The sequence below is a fragment of the Carlito syrichta genome, unplaced genomic scaffold (assembly GCF_000164805.1).
Source record: "Carlito syrichta isolate Samal-C Ts95f unplaced genomic scaffold, Tarsius_syrichta-2.0.1 Scaffold288740, whole genome shotgun sequence".
Taxonomy (NCBI): Eukaryota; Metazoa; Chordata; class Mammalia; order Primates; family Tarsiidae; genus Carlito; species Carlito syrichta.
The window spans coordinates 62,707-84,447 of NW_007232836.1; the positions used below are offsets into that span (position 1 = coordinate 62,707).

A 21,741-nucleotide genomic window follows, 5' to 3' on the forward strand; every position below is an offset into this window, starting at 1 on the left:
CATTTCATAAGTTAAGAGGCTGAGGATCAGATATTAAGATTAAATAAATTTTCCAAGTTCATGCAACTGGTAAGAGATAGAGTTGGGAATCAATTCTACTTTTGTTAATAATTCCCAGAACATAATTACAAAGAGTAGAAATGTCTATTTGTCTTATTTACTGGTGTATCCCCAGCATCTAAAATGGTGCCCAGCCACCTGAAATCCAATATGTCCATGTAAGGAATATGCATGTGAACCCCCTGAATCTTAAACAAACAAACAAACAAAATGGTGCCCAACAAGCAACAGGTGCTCAATAAATATTTTTAAATACATGCATGAATAGTAAAACCCATTTACTTAACCACTGTGCACACATTAGCTAACAATATCATTCATAATTTAATCATTAAGGTAAAACAATCTTCTTAATTCACACAATTATCTGGAATTTCTCTTTTCAAAGATGAAAATATACAAGCTTAGTAGTGCATTGAATATGTTTTTATGGAAATATTTCCTTATACTCTTAAACTTACAAAAATGACAAGATGATATTAGAAGGGTACATACTTATCATCATTATGAAAGTGAGGTAACTGTCATGTCTCCCTGTCTAGAATGTGGGGAACATCAGAACCTTTTCATCCAGTTGTGTATTAGACTTTCCTATATAAACTAAAGATTCTGTAATGAGATATTTAGAGATAAATTGGAACTAGGAGTGAAGGTGTAGATATATAAATGCTATAGAAATAAAATTCTACTTATTCTATATAATATAGAATAATGAAATGACACCCCAATGTTTGGCCAAGTTGTCTTAGTAAGCCCCAAAATGAATTAAAATAAGCAATTATGCTACACTTCATGATAATTCCCTGTCAAGTTATCTTTTCATTCTTCTTCTCTAAGTTAGTTCTATGCTCTGTAGATCTAACTTTAATTTAAACTTTGATATTAAAAGACTCTTCACCAGTTAAAGGGTAAATATCAAATTAATATTTTCTATTAATGCAAATGTTCCTGTATTAAAAAGCTCAGGCATATATATAAAAATTATTTACTTAGGTAAGTAAGTTTATTATATTTTCATTCTCTTTATATTTAATAGTAATTTAGATCTTGAGATATGATGTGGAAGCTATAATCTTTTCACTGGAAAATATGTAGAAAGCTATTGGTGAGAGACATTTTCATCCTCATAATTTCATACATCTTCCTTATAAAGGAATAATGAAATTCCACTCCATAGTTTTCAGTAGTTCATTCCCCAAAAGGGACTACTTAAAATGGAAACAAACATGTGACTCAGAATAAATTTGTGACTACACTTTTTTTTTTTGAGTTGGAGTAACCCAGACTGGAGTGCAATGGCACGCTCCCGGTCACGGCAGCCTTGACCTGCTGGGCTCCAGTGATCCTTCCGCCTCAGCCTTCCAAGTAGCTGGAACTACGGGTGTGTGCTTCCACGCCTGGCTAATTTCTTGATTTATTGTAGAGATGAGGTCTCGCCAAGTTGCCCAGGTGGGTCTCGAACCCGCGGGCTCAGGCAATTCACTTACCTCAGTCTCCCAAAGCATGGGATTACAGGTTGAGCCACTGAATCTGGTGACTACACTTTTAAAACTAAACCAAACTCTAAATCATCTAGGATATATTTTTTTCATATTGTAAACAAACTCAATTATATTTCACTTTTCAAAAGCTGAAATTTAGTTCCCAGTTTTACTCACCAGAGCAACCTGCTAATTTTGCAGAATTGACTTTTACTGGTTTCTTGGGTTATTGTCCTTTTATTATTTTTAAAGGAGGAGGTAGTGCACAGAGTATTATATGCTTTGATTACTTTTTATTCGTTCTCATTTTCTAGAGACATGTATTTTCCCGGTTTACTTTATGAGCCAATTGACATGGTATACTTTTCTGTATCATTTGTTTTTATTGAAGTATAATCTACATTAGCAAGGACATCTTATTTAAAGAAAGAATGTTTCAAATTCATTACAAAGGAGTACAACAAAAAGAGAGTCTAAGAGTTTCTCAACAAATTCTTGTGGATGAAAATCTAGATTATCGTACTAATGCAACTTTTGAAGGATGTTGATCAACATTTGGCTTATATCAGCTTTCATTTCTCTGAAAGTCTTACACATTAGTGTACATCATAGATAAGAATACTTCATAATGCCATAAAATAACATAAGAAATACCAGTGGGGGGCACACCTCATCAACAAGGTACCTTCATAATAAACATTTGTATACCTAACCCTACATCTTTAAAATAAAAAAAAAACCTAAAAAAAAGAAACGCCACTCAGCTCAGTTCTCTAACCTATCCAGTATAACATTTCTCCTCTCTAAAGGACAAGCTGGCAAAAGTTATGGCTGTCCTCTGAAATATTAGCATCAAAATAAAACAGGTAGCTTGAGACAGAGACTGCTTGTTCCTCATTAAAATTCATGATCTTCTCTCTTCCTGGGCACACAGACTACATTTCCTTGCCATCATTTCTGTTAGGGGTGGTCATGTGATTGAGTTCTGACTAATGAAATGCAAAGTATAAGCAAAAGTGATGTTTGACACTTCAAGTCTTGGCCCCTAAAAACCTTGCACCTATGATTCTCAATCTCCTTCCTCATCTACTGGCTAGAAGAAGGGAGACCCAAATATGAAGGAACCTAGTACATTCATTCCATGGAATTTTATACAGTCATAGAAAATCCAAAGCATTTGCAACCACATAAGCATATCAGATATGTGGATCATTGTCTTTCAGCACAGAGCCCTAGATAGGACATTCATATCTATGATTCCCACACATCCACTCTCCACTGTCTGCAGTCATAGTTTATTAGACAAAACTGGATATTCAACTTCAGAGGCAACTGCATTGTTTTTCCTTCTTGGAAATCTAGACACATAAATACAGCTTAGGGAAGCCAAGACGCAAGGTCATATTGAGACAGAGATGGAATTACAATATGACAGGAGAACAGAGGAAGAAATCCCATTTAGAGAAAAGCTTAAGAATGGATCATATGTGCAGAGAGAAGCAGAAATGAGACATCATGTGGCTTCAGAACATAACAGATGGAGAGTTCCATCTTTCATTAGGCCTGGCTATACTTACTGTCCTTTTATTTCACTATGCGATTACTCTGTACCTTAAAAAGAAAACAAAAAACACACCAAAAAAACTAAAAACTGTAAGCATTTTTGATTTAGTTTTAAAGGTTTTCTGCTCCCAGTAACCACATAAATTTCTAAGACAATAAACAATTTTCCATGTTGGGAAACATCTATTTTACATATATATAAATAATTGTATATATATATTACAATTATATGCTATCATCTCTCATACAAACCAAAAACAAATACAACCCCAAATCCCTACTCTACAGAGATCTGATCTAGAAGAAAACACATGGAAATCTTAATAGTAATTATCTTTGGGTGATGGAGTTTGTTGTTAATCTCCTTTGTGATTATCTGTGTCATTTCTATTTTTGAAAAGAAGGTGTGTTACATTTACAAGATCTGTTATGACCTGGCCTCTGCAGGCCTGTCAGCCTCACTACTGTATTGTCTCCAATGCCCTCTATGCTTCTGGCCATCTTATGTCATGTGCATCTTCAAATATACATTTTCTTCAGGCTTCTGTGTCCTTGTATGCTTTTTTAGAAAAAAAATATCAGAAGAGCTAAGAAATGCCCCAAAGTAGTATAGGTCTAAAGTAAGACAAGAGGGAGACAGGATTAAAAAGTGAACATAGGGAGAATGAAGAGTATAGAAGAGAAAGGAAAGAATATGAAATAAAATCTTATTGATAAGAGTCTATGTATATAGATAGATAGATGAATGGGGCTATATTTGCAAGGGTAGAGGATAATCTGTTAGTTGCTTTGGGGGTCACTCTGGCCTCTTTTGCTATAGGTCATCTAGAATTGAGCTAAATAAATACTCAACAGTGACATCAGGTATTTTCCCAACTTTTTGCATTTCCAGAAAACAAGCCAATTAAGTATAGTACAAACTGGGTATATACTCAATATATCAAAAATATATTCCTCTTGCTTAAGACTCTCACATTGAAATGCAGGATATGATAAGTTAATTGGGGATAAAATTATATGAGGAGTTTCCATTGTATTAAAAGAAAAGCAACGGGGAGAGGGTTAGAGTTAAATGGATTTACTTTAATGGTTTCTAACCCAAATTGAACTAGAAACTGGAGAGTTTTCTAAACTCCCTAACAAAGACCTTGAAAGAAAGAAATAGGAAACCTGAAGATAGGAAGAGAAAAAAAGAAACTAAGAATCTAAAGAGGGTCTGAGTCAAAAGTGAGCAGGTAACAACAGATTTTGCCTTACCGTACCAGTACTAGGTTGGGAAACATTGCTTTAAAAAAAAAGGATGTCTCTCTCAAATTGGGGTCAAAAAAAGAGTATTTCTCAATGAGGTACAAATTGGCCCATGAGGAACATCTGGCAATGTTGGGATACATTTTTGATTGTCACAACTTGGGGAAAGCACTACTGGCAGGCATCTGGTGGGTAGAGGCCAGAAGTGATGCTAAATATCATACAAGGCACTGGCTAGTCTACCTCCTAAAGACACACACAACAATAAATTATTCAGCCCAAAATGTCAGCGGTGCTGAGGTTGAGAAACCTTTGCCTACTATTGATCTGATTGGAATATGCATTGTGAAGTATTAACATCTCTATGGGAAAGAGTCTGTCACTCTTTAAAGAATTCCAGAAAAAGATTTTCCTGCCAGGCACTCATGATCTTATCTTTCTCCCCAAGCTCATCACTGTTCCTCCTTGAGGCTATTTCCACTTGGGATTGGTTTATTATCCAAACAAATACCATTCCATGAACAGTAGGGTCAGAAAGCATATACAACTCACTCATAATTGTCTCAAACATTGGCTCTTGTTGACCAAACTAGCAAATCTTTGTAAGATATAGAGAATAGAAAACCTTTCCTATTTTCACTTTTTGAAATTCTTTTTATTTTTTATTCATTTTAAAAACATATATTTATTAATTTTCTTTACTTATTCTTTTGAGTCTGAGTCTCATTCTGTTGCCCACGCTGGAGTGTAGTGGCATGATCACAAGTACCATGGCCTCAGCCTGCTGGGCACAGATCCCTCTACCTCAGCCTTTTGAATAGCAGGAACTACAGGTGCACACCACCATGCCTGGCTAATTTTTTTTTATTTATTGTAGAGACAAAGTCTTGCCATGCTGCCCAAGCTGGTCTCAAACTCCTGGGCTCAGGCAATCATTGGCCTCTCAAAGTGCTGGAATTATAGGCGTGAGCCACTGTGCCTGGCCAAAATTGCTTTTTAAATTGTACCCCTCATGAACATGTCATGAAGTATAAATCCTGAAGTACTGATTAAAATAAGCAGAATACATAATAATCATAGCAATTGAAATAATATTAACTCCTGCTAGGTTAGGCCACCTAAGAAACAGTCAAATTCAGCTTTGTTTTGTGCTTAAAGCTCAGTAACTACAATCCCACTTGAGCACTTAAGATTTTGTGAAAACCAGGCTTTCGTTCAACTGAAGTGTTCTCTCCCTCTTTCCCTGCTGTGTGGATTTGAGAGTGCAAAAAAGAAACACATTGGTCCACTTTAATTATTCAGAGACAGCTCGGGGAGATAAACAAAGTAAGGTCAACTTCAAGAGTATAGTGATTTCATACACTCCGTTGACCTCCAAATATACATCTATATATGGTAAATACAATGTTAAACCTGAACTTATTTTTCTGTGCATCTCTGTTGATACTTAGAAAAAGAAATATTTTCACGAATACACAGGATGAAGTCTGGTTGGAACTTAAACCAAAACCAGATTATATTTTTATCTTTTAGTAGGAGACATAAAATGAAGTTACATTTGCTTCATAATTAGACTGAGAATGACAATATGAAGGAAGAAATGTGTCAAAATTCATTGCAGCTTCACAATAAGACCCAAGGCAGGTTAGATTTCTATTTCATGTGCTGCATCTTGAATCCTGGTACCTGTGAAGGGTTTTGTTTTTAAAAGTCATTCATTTGACAAAATTTTATTTGGCACCTATTGTAGCGAAATGGCTTCATAGACGAGTCTTGCATTGGCTTAACATTGCCTCCTTAACTGTATTTGCCTGTAATTACTACTATCCTTGGACAGATAGGGGAGTGTGATGTCTTCTTTATTTCCTCTGGGCTACAGAAAATTCAGGAGCAATCATGGCTGTTAGACTTAAATTTATTTCAATTGTTTAGGAACCTCATCTGGAATTAGTAAACTTGCAATTAATTAGAATCCAGCTAACTGGAAAGCCCGACTGGGCAGAATTCTTTCGGTGCAGGAACAAGTGACAAGAAGGCAACTCACAGAGTGACAGAAATTGTAAAATCAGAAAGAACCTCAAATGTCATTCAACTTCATTCTCTCATTTGACTGTTGAGGAAAATGAGGTTGAGAGAAAGAGATGCTACCAAGGTCACATTGCTATTTAGTGGCAGAACTGGACTTGAACTCAAGATTTCTGAATCTAAACTCAGTGCTTTTCCAACTACTCACAAGAAGCCTTTGTCAGACATACAGTTGGCAGATATTTTTTCCCAGTCTGTGGGCTGTCTCATTGCTCTGTTGATGGTTTGTTTTGCTTTGCAGAAGATTGTCAGTTTGATGAGGTTCCACTTTTCTATCTTATCTCTTATGGCATGGGCACTTGGGATTTTGATCAGGAATTGGTTGCCAGCTCCAATTTCCATAAGGCTGTCTCCTGCATTTTCTAAGCTACAAGGAACTCAAACGTGCCAAAAGAAAAATAAAACAGACAGCCCCATTAAAAAGTGGGCAAAAGACATGAATAAATCCTTCTCAACATAAAATATGTGGGCGGCCAACAGACACATGAAAAAGTGCTCAGCCTCACTAATCATCAGAGAAATGCAAACCAAAACCACATTGAGATACCACCTAACCCCAGTAAGAATAGCCATCATTAATAAAACAAACAACAACAGATGCTGGTGAGGATGTTGAGAAAAAGGAATGCTTCTGCACTGCTGGTGGGAATGCAAACTAGTGCAACCTCTTTGGAAGAGAGTGTGGTGATTTCTGAAAGAACTAGAAATTGACCTTCCATATGATCCAGCAATTACCCTATTGGGAATATCCCTGGAGGAACTCAAATAATTCTACAAAAAAGATACCTGTACATACATGTTTATTGCAGCACTATTCACAATTGCAAAAACATGGAACCAACCAAACTGGACTGGATTAAAAAAAAATGTGGTATATATGCATGATGGAATATTATGCAGCCAAAAAGAAGGACAAATATGTGAATTTTGCAACAACTTGGATGGATTTAGAGGCTATCATACTCGGTGATCCATCCCAGAAACTAAAAACTGCGTACCTCATGTTCTCACTCATAAGTGGACCTTGAACAATTATCATAATGCTATAAGAAAGGGATAGGCAGTGGTGGGAAACTGTTGGGAGGGGACACACCTCATCAACAAGGATACCTGCATAATGAACATTTGTATACCTAACTCTGAACTGTACCCCACATCTTTAAAATTAAAAAGAAAAAAACTAAATAAAAAGAAGCCATTTAAAATTTGCAGATCCTGTAACCACTAGACGTTTTGTTCACTCTACAGTATTTTTTTTTATTTAGAGCACTGTGCAATAACAACTCATGTTCAAATGACAACCCTAACATACTGTTAGATTTCCAATTATGTAAGATTAAAGTATCATCATTTGCATTAAAATGGAAAGTAGATTCATATTTAAAAATGATTTTCAACAAGAATAGCAATTTAGAAAAAGTTCTAGTTAACCTTAAGCTAACCACCAAATCAAATTAAACAGAATCCCCCACTTCTGTGGGCATTTAGGCTAATCAAGATTTTAATATAAGTAGAATAAAACTAGATTACATCTCTAGGCAAGAAAACTTAACCACACAGTAAATATTCACAGAAAGACAAAAAGGGATGACTTGGGGTTCTTTACATACCAGAGACAAATTGTTATAGTGCAAAGAGTACTGCACTGGTTGCAGAGAGACTTGCATTCCAGATCCAACTCTTGTTCCAACTGCCACACAGGCATGTTATTAAAGTTTCCCAAGATCCAGTTACTTTATCAATAAATTGAGCATAATTTCTATTATATCTGCTTTTCAAAGTTGCTTAGAGTTTGAAATGAGATAACTAGTGAAAGTACATTGGACAACAGAAAATTATCCTTGCATACTTACGAGGGGGGCCCCAAACACTGAATTTATTTATAAAAAACAGTGTATGTATTTTTACACATTTAAACATCAGTCACCTTCAAAGTACTCTCCGTTTGATGCAATACACCTATTGAGATGCTTTTTTCCACTGCTCAAAACAGTTTTGGAATTCCTCAGTTCTGATGCCTTCTATCTAGTGCTTCTGCTGTTTTTTTGTTTTACCCTTTCTACATCAGCAAAACGTTTCTCTTTGAGGATTTTTTTCATCCAGGGAAACAAAAGAAAAGAAATCTGGTGAATGGGGATGGTGGGGCATGAGGGTCATGCTGTTTTGGGTCAGAAACTGTTGAACACTCAGTGCAGTGTGGCAGATGTGCTCGTCAACCACCCATCATGAATTGGGCAAACGCGTTGAAAGAATCTCCAAAAAAAAAAAAAAATTCACTGATGCTGAATGCAGCCTCTCATAACAATGCTAGCTAGTACACTGATGCTGATGGGTTCTTAGAGCATTTGCTTAGCAGGGAAAGCCTGTACTACAGGGGGCCCACGCTCCAAAAAATAATTCCATTTTTTGGGGTCCCCCTCGTATATATGCACATATGCCCCTATGTGCACATATGCCCAGACATGCACATATATACAATATATTATCTAATACCTGAGTCTTTTGATTTTGGCAAACAAGAAAAAAGTATTTACGTACAAGTATATCTAGTAAAAAACAGCTAGCCATGTTGCCATAAAATTATCTAAGTTCTTGATAATATTCACTATGATAAATGACAAAATTTAAAAGATTAGATAAAAGACAATTATTTTAGTTGAAAGGTGGGGTAAATAGCAGATTGTAAATATTTTGTGCCAGAAGAAATTCCATTTAATTAAGAGGCTCATATCATGTTGCACTTGATATGTACTTGATGGTTGAATTGAAAATAGCCATAAGTTAGCATCTACACTGTCAAAGCAAGCCCTATGTATACATATGTCACTATTATATAGTATCTTCATGAGTAACTTGAAACTGTCTAGTGTTTTGTGTATACTAGAAGGAAACAAGAAGCCTGAGTTTTAATCATGGCTTGGCCAAAAATAGCTGCTTGCCCTTGGGAATATGACTTATTTAAAGAATCAACTTTAACTAAGGGTGGGAAGGTACAGTAACACCTCTACTATTAGAATAACAAACACAAACTTTATTTCTCCTATTAATCCCCATAGGTGATGTAATCACCAACTGTATGCTCTTGTTGGGGGATCGTGTTGTTTCCTTCCACATTATGTGACCATCCCTGAATGTTTCCATATTCTTTACCATTAAGGAAACTTGATCTCTAACATTGTCTGTCAGTTTCCTCCTGTCAATCACATCATTATCTTGATGACTACTGCATACCTCCTCACAGAATGTAATTTCCCTCTTACCTCTCTAATTTATATTTGTATTTCCTTGAGTCAGTCTCCTCTTAATCTACTGTGACATTTCAAAAGCGTAGTTTACCAATTGTTTCTATTTTCTTACCTCCTACCAATTCTTCAAACTCAATGCAGTGTAGTTTCAATCTCACTACTGTACTGAAATTGGCTGTTTAATGTTTGTAATTGACAGTGGTTTCTTCTCATCCATATTTTATTGGATACCTGTGTCCTTTGAAAATTGTGATCACCACCTTCTTCAAATTTTCTCCTCTTTTGTTTGTGCTGTTTCATGATTACTGCTCATTCACCTAAGCCAGATTTTTCTCCTCGTGGACTTTGAAGGTGTAAGTGTGCTCATGGCTTTGGCTTATAGTCTACTTTTATTCTTGCACTAAACTCTGTCTAGATTTTTCAAGGTTTCCTCCATCATTCAAATGACTTAATGATTACGTCTATCTATAAAACTCTTATTTATTTATGTCTGTCATGAGCTCTGGAATTAGATATACCTAGGTTTGAAGTGGTTTCACTAAACACGAACTAGTGACCTTGTGGCATGTGGTTTAACTTTTCTAAGCTTCACTTTTAAAAACTACAAGTTGAAGTAAATGTAATACTTTCTTTGCAAAATGCTTGACACATAGTAAGCAATAGGAGAAAAACTTATTCTCTTTTTTCCTCTCCTCGAGCTAAGATCCATATTTTCAACTATTTATTAGATATTGAACATTTCAAACTAGATGTCCCACAAAGATATTCTAATATTTTCAAAATGAAATTCATTTTCTGCTTCTACCAACTTCTGGTCTTGATTTCAGAAATCGATTCCATTGATAGTTCCCTGCTTACTTACCCTGTCTGTGCATCCTTCAAAAATTTTGTTGATCAGTATGAGCCAAGCCTTGAGGAATAAAACTAAGAAAAGACATAGTCCTTTACTCAAGTTGCAACGGGAAATAAAGACAAATAAATAAAAAATAAGGTCTTAATAAACATGTGCTCAGAGTGTTGTGAGACCATAGATAAGGGAGTTCCATATGAAAGTCAGGGTGGGGAGGTTAATACGGTCAATGTTTGTGTCCTTCCAAAATTCATACGTTGAAATATAATGTGTTGGTATTAAGAGGTAGGGTCTTTGGGAGGCGATTAAGGCATGAAACTCTGCCTCCCTGCATGGCATTAGTGCCCTTATAAAGGAGGTCAGAAGGAGCCTGTTGGCCTCTTCGGCCATATGAGGAAACAGCAACAAGATGCCATCTATGAGAAACAGGACTTCAACAGACACCAAGTTTGCTGGCACTTTGATTTCGGATTTCTCAGCCTCCAGAACTGTGAGCACTAAATTTCTATTGTTCATAAATTACCCAATCTAAGACATAGGTGAAGACTGGTTAAAGAAGACTTCTATGAGGTATCTTTGACTCCTTTCCCACTTCTTTCATATCACACCTAGCCAGACCCCGAGTCTTGCAATATTGTTAGCCTTAATAAGATTAATAACTTAAGGAAAAGGCTATCTCCCTCACTAAAATGTAAACTCATTAAAGGGACAACTTTTGTCTGTTTTGTTCTTTGCTGTAATCCCAGCAACTAGATCAGTGCCTGGTACATAGCAAGCATTTAATAAATAAATATTGAAGTGTGTTGAAACAAATTTAGCTAAAAATTCATCATAATACTGGTGATGAACTCTCTTTATTTAAATACTTGCATTATACACTTTCCTATACCCTCGGATATCACACCAAAATTTTTTAACAGAATGGGGAAGGAGATGTTACTGTGTATTTGCTTATCTGTTCACCAAAGGGGACAATTCTTTTTGAGCTTTCCTGTTCTTTAAATAGAATGCTCAGTACCATACTTTCACAATTCTTACAGAGAATTTCAAAGACCTTAAGACTTAACCTAATCTTATCTTTTGCTTTTAAAGCTACATTTTTTGTGTGTGTTGTGGAATTAATAAAGTACCAGCTGAATTCTTTCAAAGAGAGATGTTTAGTTGAATGTCTTTTTCACACACACATACACACACACACACACACACACACACACACCTGTAGAAAATAAGAATAATTGACAGAAAAATTATTTTATGCTACTTCAAATATATTTTAAACTTTTAGTAAAATAGACTAGTGTCATTAACATGGTAATGGATATACTTATTATGATTAACTGGATAAGTAACTTTTTAATGAAAGAAATTAAGAATCTATTTTCTCTCTTACTCAAATCCAGGTATTTCTGTTTTAAATATATAACCTGGGATTGGAAAGTGTATAAGTATATGGAAAGGAAGGGCAAAGCATTCCTCTAAAATTTCATTTTTGTTTGTTGTACTCATATGTTACAACAATTAACTCATTTTTAAAAATTCCCTAAAACATCTGTTTAGATTCACATTTGGATTGCTAAATAAATCTTCATATTAAAATCAGACTTCATCTCACCTATAGTGAATTTTTTATCCTTACAAAATGAGGCAAATTATGCTTACCCGTGGTTTTGAAATGAAACCGAGAACAGTCAATTAAAAAGCATGTTTAAAATTAATACCACCACAAAAGTTACTAAATATTGTATCACAATAATCTCCAAAGTATTGTTCTTCAGTATCTAAGCACAATAAACTATTATAAATAGATATTTAGCTCTCAATATGTAATGTATATATATTTAAGACTACAGCAGTCTCTTTCATGTAAATTGAACATATTCCATATCCATCATTTGGTACAGGCTGAAAAGCTTGGTTGATTCCTGTTCATCTGTAGTAAACAGGATTTATAGGTCATAGATTAGTTCTACAAAAGTCTTTTCCTGTCTTAAAAATAATCTTTAAGTCTGTGGCTGAAGAGAAATTTTGCTAACCCCCATACTGTTAAAGGATTAAAGCATGAGATAGAGTCGGATCTAAGTACAGCATATGTACATTCTGAATTTTTTTCCTAGTCATTATTGAAGGAAAAATTATGCCTCTAAATCCATTTTACCATTGCAAATGTCCTAAGAAAAAAACTACTTATAAATGTTAGGTAGATTTTAGCAGTACTGTATAATAAAGAAATATAACTACTGCTGGAGAACTTGCATTTATAGGTCAATATTTAAAAGGTATTATCCCATAAATATTTAAATCAGTGCCATCACCATTAATGAATATTTCTTCCAAATGATTCCTATTTCCCCAAGATAGACACTTGCTCTATAAGTCTGGTAACAAGCATTGGTCATATAAATTTCATTTCTCTTCCCATTCCTTGCCAATGTCTCCTTCGCCAGTAATCTTGGCTCTTCTTTCATAAAAATAACCCTGTAGATTCCATTTAATTGTCACATTGGCCTAAAGCCAGCAAGGGCAGTTAGCCTTATACCAAGCTACAGCCATCTGTGGGAATATGCTAAAAATCAATGAAGATGGTTTGCTATCTACTCTCCTAGCCAGGAATGACTCCTCTATACAACTTTAATTTGTCTTTGTGAGCTGAAGTGGTTATGTTAATCTCAAACACAAGTCCTTCCTAGTATCTAATCACAGTAAAATCTTCTAGTGACATCAACTTTGGTGAAGAGACCATGGCTAATGTCCAATATCATTATTCTGAAAAAATAATTACCAGACAAGACCAGGTCAAGCAAAATTTAGTTGGGGTCTTGAACCAACACTTGGCCAAAAATTCTAATGAGCAGCATAGTACCAAGTAAACTTTGAGTTAAAAACCTGAATTGGGAGACAGCAAAGAGAGTAATTAACAGAATCCAAAAATGGCTACAATTCCACTTAAAAGTGAATCCGGATGAAGAGGTTGAGGAACAAAGGGAATTGTTCCAGCGCTCTGCAGGGAGTGGGCTATATTCGACTTCCTGACAGAAATAAACACCACTCCAATTAACTATGTGTTAAAGGCAGGCCAATCCACTTTCATGGACAAAATTCCATGGATAGAATGAAGAAATCATTCTATGGAATAGAAGGAGAGAGGTAAATCTGGATTTTGAGAAGCTAGTAAGGAACAAAACCAGTGTGGGGGGATAGACATAGGAAGAAGAGAAAGAGGGGAGGAAACTAAAATGAGAGTGTAAGTTGCATGTGAGCTATGAAATAACCTTTTTAACAACCTTATGAAGAGAGTGCAATTAACCAATTTTAAGGTCAGAAGACTGAAATTCAGAAAGATTCAGTTCAAACCCAGATCTGCTGTTATTTACAATCCAAATTCTTAACTAATCTTACAGTATTTATCAAGAAGGCACAACACTGCCATGAAAGTCATATGACAGCTTTGGAACTGAGGCTTATTTCACAGAGAGGGAAAAGAGACTTTCTGGAGAAGAAGCAAAAAATAAAAGAACAAGAGAATCTGCAAACTTGAGTATATCTAAGAATGTGTCTCTGGATAAGGAAGGATGATATGGCAAATTTAACAGCAAGAATTATAGCATGAAATTTAGATTTCTGGCTCATAGCTTAAGAATGATGGATTTCAATTCAGAATGATTATCTCTTATTAGCACTAGAAAGCATACGTGCTCACAGAATAGGTAACCTGGTCAAGAGATTTTAAATGGCAAATGGAGGAGAAGGGACAGAAATAATAAGAATAGTGCCTAATATTACTTAAATAAATAGCTGCTGCTTATGCATGACTTTGAATGTGATATACTCTTCCAAGAATGCAGTTTCCTTCATTTCCCACCAAACACTGCCTCATTATTTCAGAACAAAATGACTTTTAGGTCATTTTCTCAAGGAAATGTCCACTTTCTCCCCTTTACATACTCCAACACTTGTTTGGCCACCACTATTTCCACCTTGTTTAGATCTACCACCTCCAAGTGTTCCTACCTGGAGATTATTTAGATATAACAAAGAACATATAATTGCATTGTCATTTATTTCACTTTGCTTCCCCTACCACAGAAAAGCAGTAATACACACTGGTCGAATGTGAAGACCCTAGACTCACAGTCTGGGTTCAAAATTTGACCTAGATCTAATATGTCCTACTTGTGGGATTTTACAGGGTTCCTTAACTTTTCTGTGCCTCAGTTTTCTCATCTCTCAATTGAGGATGGCAACACTAAGTAATACCTACTACATGGGTGCTAGTGTAAGGATTAAAGCAGTTGAATCATAAGGACTTAGACTAGGGCTTGGCATGTGTTAATGTTTATATATTTAGCTATCTTTATGGACACTGGTACTAAATCATAAGTTTCTGGAGTACAGGTATTCTTATTCCTTAGAGTAGCCACAGTGCACCAAGAATAATTAGTCAATGCTTGCTGAATGCCTCATTGTGTCGAGCATGCTCAAAAATCCACAGACTGGGAGGTATTTATGAATATTGTATGTTTTGAGAGCAGATTAAAGCTAATGTGACTCTCTGAACTGTAGTGACTCTGAATTTCTCTCCTTTCCAGCAGTTCTGTTCCAGGCTCTTATACTGAATTGACAATAGAAAAATTTATTGCACACGTTTTATGTTCCTGGCCCTGAGCAGATATTTTACACATATTATCTCATCCAGTTCTTGGAACTACTCCACAAGGTAGTGTCTGTAACTTTCTTCCCATAACAGACAGAAAAATTGAGATCGATTCAAGGTAAGTAACGTATCTAAGTTCACAATGATAAAAACAGTTTAGTCCAGAGATGCTGGAGCACATATGCTTACACACATAACCCACCATTTCCATCCCTGGCAAGGTGTCCATCTTTCTAGGTGGCAAAAGACACCCTACCCCAAAATAATCCATACATTGAAAATGGAGGAGGAGGTAGAAAGGCTGGCACCTGAGTAGAGGAAGGCTCAGGGCAGGGCACAATCCTTTGTACTGGGTAGTCAAGGCATTGTTTCATTGAATGAAAAAGGCAGACAGTAATCCAAAAGCTGTTCTGGAGACTGATAACAGGGCAGTCTTACAAAGCCTCACAGGTATGTACCATTAAAAGGTGAACAAGTGGAGATGGTTCTAATGATTGCGATATGGAGGTGAAAGACTATGTTCTATTTAAAAACATGCTAGGAGAGGAAGTAGAATGATGTTTTATGTATTTACTTGGGAAAATCATGAACATAAGGGTAGGGATACCTTTAATTAGATGCAGAAATAAAAAGGGACAAAAAAAGTAAAATCATCTCTTGTGTTGTTATTATTGCTATTATTACCGACATTTATTGAGTGCTTACTATATTCATGGCTACTCTTAATACATTGTATTAACTCATTTAATCCTCACTATGACCTCGAAGACTAGGATTTACTATAATTCTTACTTTACAGATGAGCAAACTGAAGCATGATGAAGATAAGTAACGTGACCTAGGTCACATGGCTAATAGGTTATGGATCAGGGAGTCTACAATAAGCCACTCAACCAGATGGAGAAAATGGATGCTCATTTTCTACACAAACCACAAAAGCATCATAGAAGAAAAGTGTGGTAAACATAAGTGATTTCAACTCCATAGACATCTGCTAGTTGTATCATTTGTCTAAAAGCAAATATGTGGCAAGTCCCCAACTTCCCTTGTTGATGACTACACCTCACAGAAGGTAGAAAAAATGACACTGAGACTTGCTTTTCCAGCTGACTCAAAAAGAGAAACTGGTGAGTTGAAGGTGATAGGAACCTTTAGAGAAAGTAACCATTTTACCTCAGAGTCCATAAGTACATTACAAGGCCAAAATCCCAGACAGGAAAGCAACTCTCAAAAGTGAAGGTACAATTCCACATCCTGAGATATTCTAAAATTGAGATGAATTAAGAGAGTTGGGAATGTTTGCTACCTATTGAAACCAGTGTGCCTGTTCTGGGTGCTGCTCTTTATTGACTCAGAAGAACATGTACCAAAGTAAAAGGATGAAAAACAAAAATAAACAAATACAAGAGGCCATGATAAAAATAATGCCAAGAAACTTCACAGCCCAAATGTGCCTGAGGCTTGGAAAAAATATGATAACGATATCAGGAAAGTGTTTTATTTTTATTTTGTATATTTAAAGTAAGAAAAGCAAGGGTAAGAAAGACATGTAACCTGTACAATTGTTATTTGATGACCAATATCAAAGAGGCCTTCTCAACTACTTAGTAAAACAGTTTTCTTTGTGAAGAAGAATGATCATAGACTTAAAAGGGTAAAATAAATATCATTAACCATAAATTGAAGCTAAGATAAGCAAAGTTTATAAAAAGGCACTTGATTGTTTTAAATGAGTTAAAATTATCTTCCAGAGTGGTGAGAGAGCTTGGGGATTGCCTATTTGCAATCACAAAAGTTTCAGGGACTCTGATCTGGGTGAAATGTGGCAGAAGACTGGAGACAGCAAACAGTGGCTGTGGTTTTCAAACAGGACAAGAAGTGTTTGGGCTTCTTAGACTAGCACAAGAAATATGTTGATTGGGTGCAAAATTCTAAAACAGGTTTGTAAAAGGGCAATTTGTAAGCACTTAGGAAAAAAAGTAGTAAACATGAAAAGGCAGCAAAAATCTTCTAAAAACAAGTCATGTTAGAAAAATCACATTTCATTTCTATTTTGACATGGTTATTGGATTGGCAGATCAGTAAAAATGTAGGCATACTGTATCTGAATATCAGCAAGGCATTTGACAAGGTCTCTCATGATATGCCTGTGAACAAGATGGAGAAATGTGGATTGTATGTTAGTAAAAGAATGCTACCTGATGGATAAATGTCAACAGTGGCATGCCACAGAACTCTGACCCTGATCTGGTCCCATGTAACATTTTTATTAATGACTTACATAAAAACGAGGAAAGCATAACTAACAAACCTACAGATGATACAATTATGAAAGCAAAAGCAAATACTTTGGCAGAATTAGATCTCAGTGACACCCCTACATGTTAACAAGATGAAATCAAATTTGGCCAAATAAACGCTATAAACATATTTCCACCAGTACCCTCATCTTAAACACACAATTTAAGAAGTATTAACTATACAATTATAGAATAAATAAAATGTGTCTTGGCCTGAGAACTTGTTAAAAAGGCTTAGGGGTTTAGGTTCCAGTGTTCTCAATGTGTATCGGTAGTGTTATGTGGTCACCAACAAGCTGATATTGGAGTATACAATATTTAACTGAAATATATAGTTAGAATAATGGAGATGACTAATTGTTGGTCACAGTACACAATCCTGAGTGAGTCAAAGTGACTGTCTGCTGAGAGGCTCATCTAAGGGGCATCAGATCTGCTCCCAGGTTTTGCTCAAGGCACAGCCACAGGTGGCCATATTGTTGCTTTTTATTTACTTTTTAATCACATGACTTTTCTCACCCTCATAGCCTCAGCTGACTGAAAGACTAACTGACAGGGCTTGCCAAAAAACTTAAACAGTCTGGTATAAAAACGATGAACTGGGCTAATCAAATTCCTTCTCTTAGATGTTTGAACCTAGAGCAACCGAGATAATTAGGCAGTTAGCAATAAGACATGCAGCTGAAGGGATGAGGTGAGAGGTGTCAGGAAGAACACTTGGAGTCATGCGGTGCAGTGGAGACCAGACATTGTTAGGAGAAAGTAGAAACTATGTGGTAGACAAAGGAAATATCGAGCTGATCGAAATAAAAAGCGATTGGACAAAGACAAAGAGGAGCAAAAATGCAAAGAACTGCTGAGTCTTATTAATGCCAGAGACATACATGTTTGGCTCTTCCTTTGGGGATTCACTGATGTTTTCTGGGTTCTCAGGGACAGACAACACACAGACTGAAAAGATATTCTCAATTACTCTAGGCAACCTTAATGACTTCTGCTCCTTGCAACCAGAAAGCCTAATAAGAGCCCACACCTGCATTCAGCCTTTGACATTACATTTCAAGAGCAGTTTGGACAAACTGGAGTGTATTCTAAAGAAAGAGACCAGGAGAGGAGATTTGAAACCAGCGAATGTGAGGAACTGGGAAAACATTTAGCCCAAAGAATAGAAGCCTTGGAAGCAGTGAAGGACTGTCAAGTGTGCGGGGGATTTTATTTATTCCGTGGGACTCTAAAATTAGACCTGAAAACACATGGGCAGAGTTATGAGGTGGTAGATTTTGGCTTGAGAAGAACTTTCCAGTAGTTGTTTGAAGTAGAATGGAATGACTTAGGACTAAGTCAATTCCATATTTTGGAGATATTTAAGCAGAGACAGGTGACCACTTATTAGGGACAGTGATGTTACCTTTCAATTGTATAGTGTTTTATAGTATATGAGGCACTTTCTACTACACTAACTTGATCTTCCTTGTTAGGAAGGCAGGCACATTTATATTCATTTTTACAGATAAGGAGGCTGAGGCACAGACAGGTTCTGTTACACAGCTCATGCATAAATTTCTGGATACCCACATTTATCCTTTATTGACTACATGTGAAATGAACATTTTAAAGTATATATTTGGAAAATTCTAGTTGATCAAGCTGATAGGGTTTCTGGCTTTTCAAAGTAATTCATCTTTGTGATGCTGAATATATTTTCAAATGTACTAAAAAGGTACTCTGTTCAGTCTCACATGAAAACTTATGTTCCTCTCTGCGTCTTATGAAAAACTGAGACCAATTAATACATTCCTTGCATAGATACAGAAGGTCCGTGGGTGCAGTTTGTACAAACATGCCTAGATGTACATTTCAAATAAGAATAGTTTTCTCTCTCTATTTGCCTGAACCCATTCCCCATTTTCCTTCCAGATTTCCTGTTATTTGGCTTTATAAAGGAGTGTGTTTGCTTGTCAGAATTGCTAGTTAACCATATTGCCCCGCTGTTTCATCAGCGATCACTCAGTCCTACGAATGAATTAAAATAAAATTTGAGAAAGAAACACATTGACACAGACTTGAAGAAGATACACATTGTTCTTTGTTTCTCTCACTTTACTCACCTTTCCCCTTGCAAAAAACCAGAATGATACACAAACCTTATCGCTAGTACACTACTAATTGGGTTATCATCACCATAGGTGCTGACTGCTATATTTTCTCTTGGAAGATAGAAATAGCAGTTTATAAAATAATTTAATCTGGTAAATAACAGATGATACAGAGTTTCTTGGAGGTGGGCCATAGTACTTCTGGTTTGTTGATGGTGACATATTCTCTGATGCCATGACTGGTATTTAATATGCTGCTAAGGAACATAAACAACAGTCCTATAGGGTGAATTGACTAGTTCTTCCCTTTCCATTCCAATTCCCAGATACCAAGATAGAAGTTGATACTAGACATTGTATATCAAGTGATATATTATGCCTATTGTTTGCATACAAATGTCTTTAGAGAAAGCTTCTGTGGTAGATCCAAATAAGGCATACAGAAGACAAGGGGAAGTCCTTGAATTTCAAAGATAACAGAATGCTGTATTTTATTAGTTCATGTTTTTCTATATTAATAGAAAGTTGTAATTTTTGATTTAAGAAAGAGTGACTAGAAATGATGAACAATTTCTCAGTTAATCATATCTAGGGCTAAAGTCGATCGTGATCAAGGGACCTAGAACTGGGAAGAACAGAACTTTAATCACACCATAGAGATCTGAAGAGTGAATCTGGAAACCTAAATATGTAAAGTGACAGCAAAACAGAGGAAAACTGTTTTTGCTCAAAAGACTAAACTTCATCCTAACACAGAATCTAGTTTTTAAACTTATACCCGTACTTCCATTTCATCAGGCAAATCCTTTTATTTTTTTAAATGTTTAAAGGCAACTTAGCTTTTCAAAGATTCTTACAATAAATAAAATGAGAACTATCACTGCTCCTCCAATTGTATTTGGATTTTCCTGTAATCCTGCAGTTTCTTAAACCAAGGGGCAATTGCCTTTCACTTTGAGGCTGCAGTGACAGCTTAGATAATTTCTTCGTTTCATGTTTTTGTGGGTATGTGACAGTGGGGTGTTTATGCATCTGTGGTTTCATCTTTTCACATGCATCTGCTTTGGTCTGTGTCTGTGGGTGTGCCTGGATCTAGATGTGTGTGTGTCTGTGTGTGCATCTGCACCTGTGGAGGGGTCTTTCCTTTTGCCTATGCATCTGGGTGTGTATCTCTGTGTGCATTTGTGTGTCTCTGCAGATGTCTATGGTGAAGCGAGTTTCTGCAATCAGTGGAACCGTCCTCTGCCAATACTTAAGTTTAGTGGGATCAATAATAGCTCAAGTACCTGGTCTCCAGTGGTATGTTGCTGTTCAAGACCCAGCTGTTATGCAGATGAACTGAATCCTGCGTACTGGTTGGGGGAGCTGGAGCAGCTGGGCTGGGCTGGCTGCGGGTAGTCATTGATCTCCGCTGAAGAGAGTCCACTGCAGGGGTTGGCTTCCTGGCACAGGTGCAGGCATGCGGAGGCGGCGGCGGTGGCGGGAGGGGTCTGAAGGTGAACTGATTGTGTGGGCTGTTCTGCACATCTAAAGAGGAGAGAAGAACATAAAATAAAGACTTGCTCTTCCACTTGGCAGTCAGGAAAACACAGCATGACAGACTCACTGGGATTTCAGATAATATAACCTGTGGGGTGGGGGAGGAGTTTTAAGTTCAGTCTATCTGTAAAAATGTCACAACTTACAAAAGCATGTGCAGCATGCTTATGAAATGTAAAACATTCGCAGTTGCATTTACATGTAAATTCTTCAGGGCTATAGCAGCTAAAAAGTAAATGAGGCTGCCTCACACCATTTGTCATGGTTTCTGCTACTGAACAAATAAATCATCAACAAGACACCAAGTTACAGAACAGAAGTGAGCTGATTTCCATCAGTTGCAAAAATCTCACTTCAGAAAATACCAGTGAAAGGCACAAATTTGTTGCGAGGAAAATCATTCGGCACTTCAAGTAAAAATATAAGGCCACCTTCTGGCTTACCTCAGGAAAGGATGCAAGCCTGCCTACACAGGAGCAAATCCATACTTCAGAAAGACAGTTCACAAGTGTGTCACTCAGCTGCGTGAAACTAATCTCTTTGCCAGCCCCCCAACTCTGAGTGCTACTTGTAAAAGGTAGGCTAAAAGGAGTTTGTTCAGGTTGCTATACATATTTCATGGC

At 36.4% G+C, this 21,741-nt stretch overlaps 1 protein-coding gene across 1 annotated transcript in view; it reads right to left on the minus strand.

The window, feature by feature from the left end:
- Positions 1-21,381, minus strand: part of LOC103255935 (teneurin-1-like) — a gene marked incomplete at its 3' end in the record, with an annotated part of 68,312 nt that extends 46,931 nt beyond the window's left edge. Inside the window, exons 1-2 of the mRNA XM_008053842.1 lie at positions 21,318-21,381; positions 20,866-21,106 (exon numbers count right to left, since the gene is read on the minus strand). Of these exons, the coding sequence (XP_008052033.1) occupies positions 20,866-21,106; positions 21,318-21,381 (305 nt within the window). The remainder of the gene's footprint in view (positions 1-20,865; positions 21,107-21,317) is intronic.
- Between the last annotated feature and the right edge of the window lie 360 nt (positions 21,382-21,741).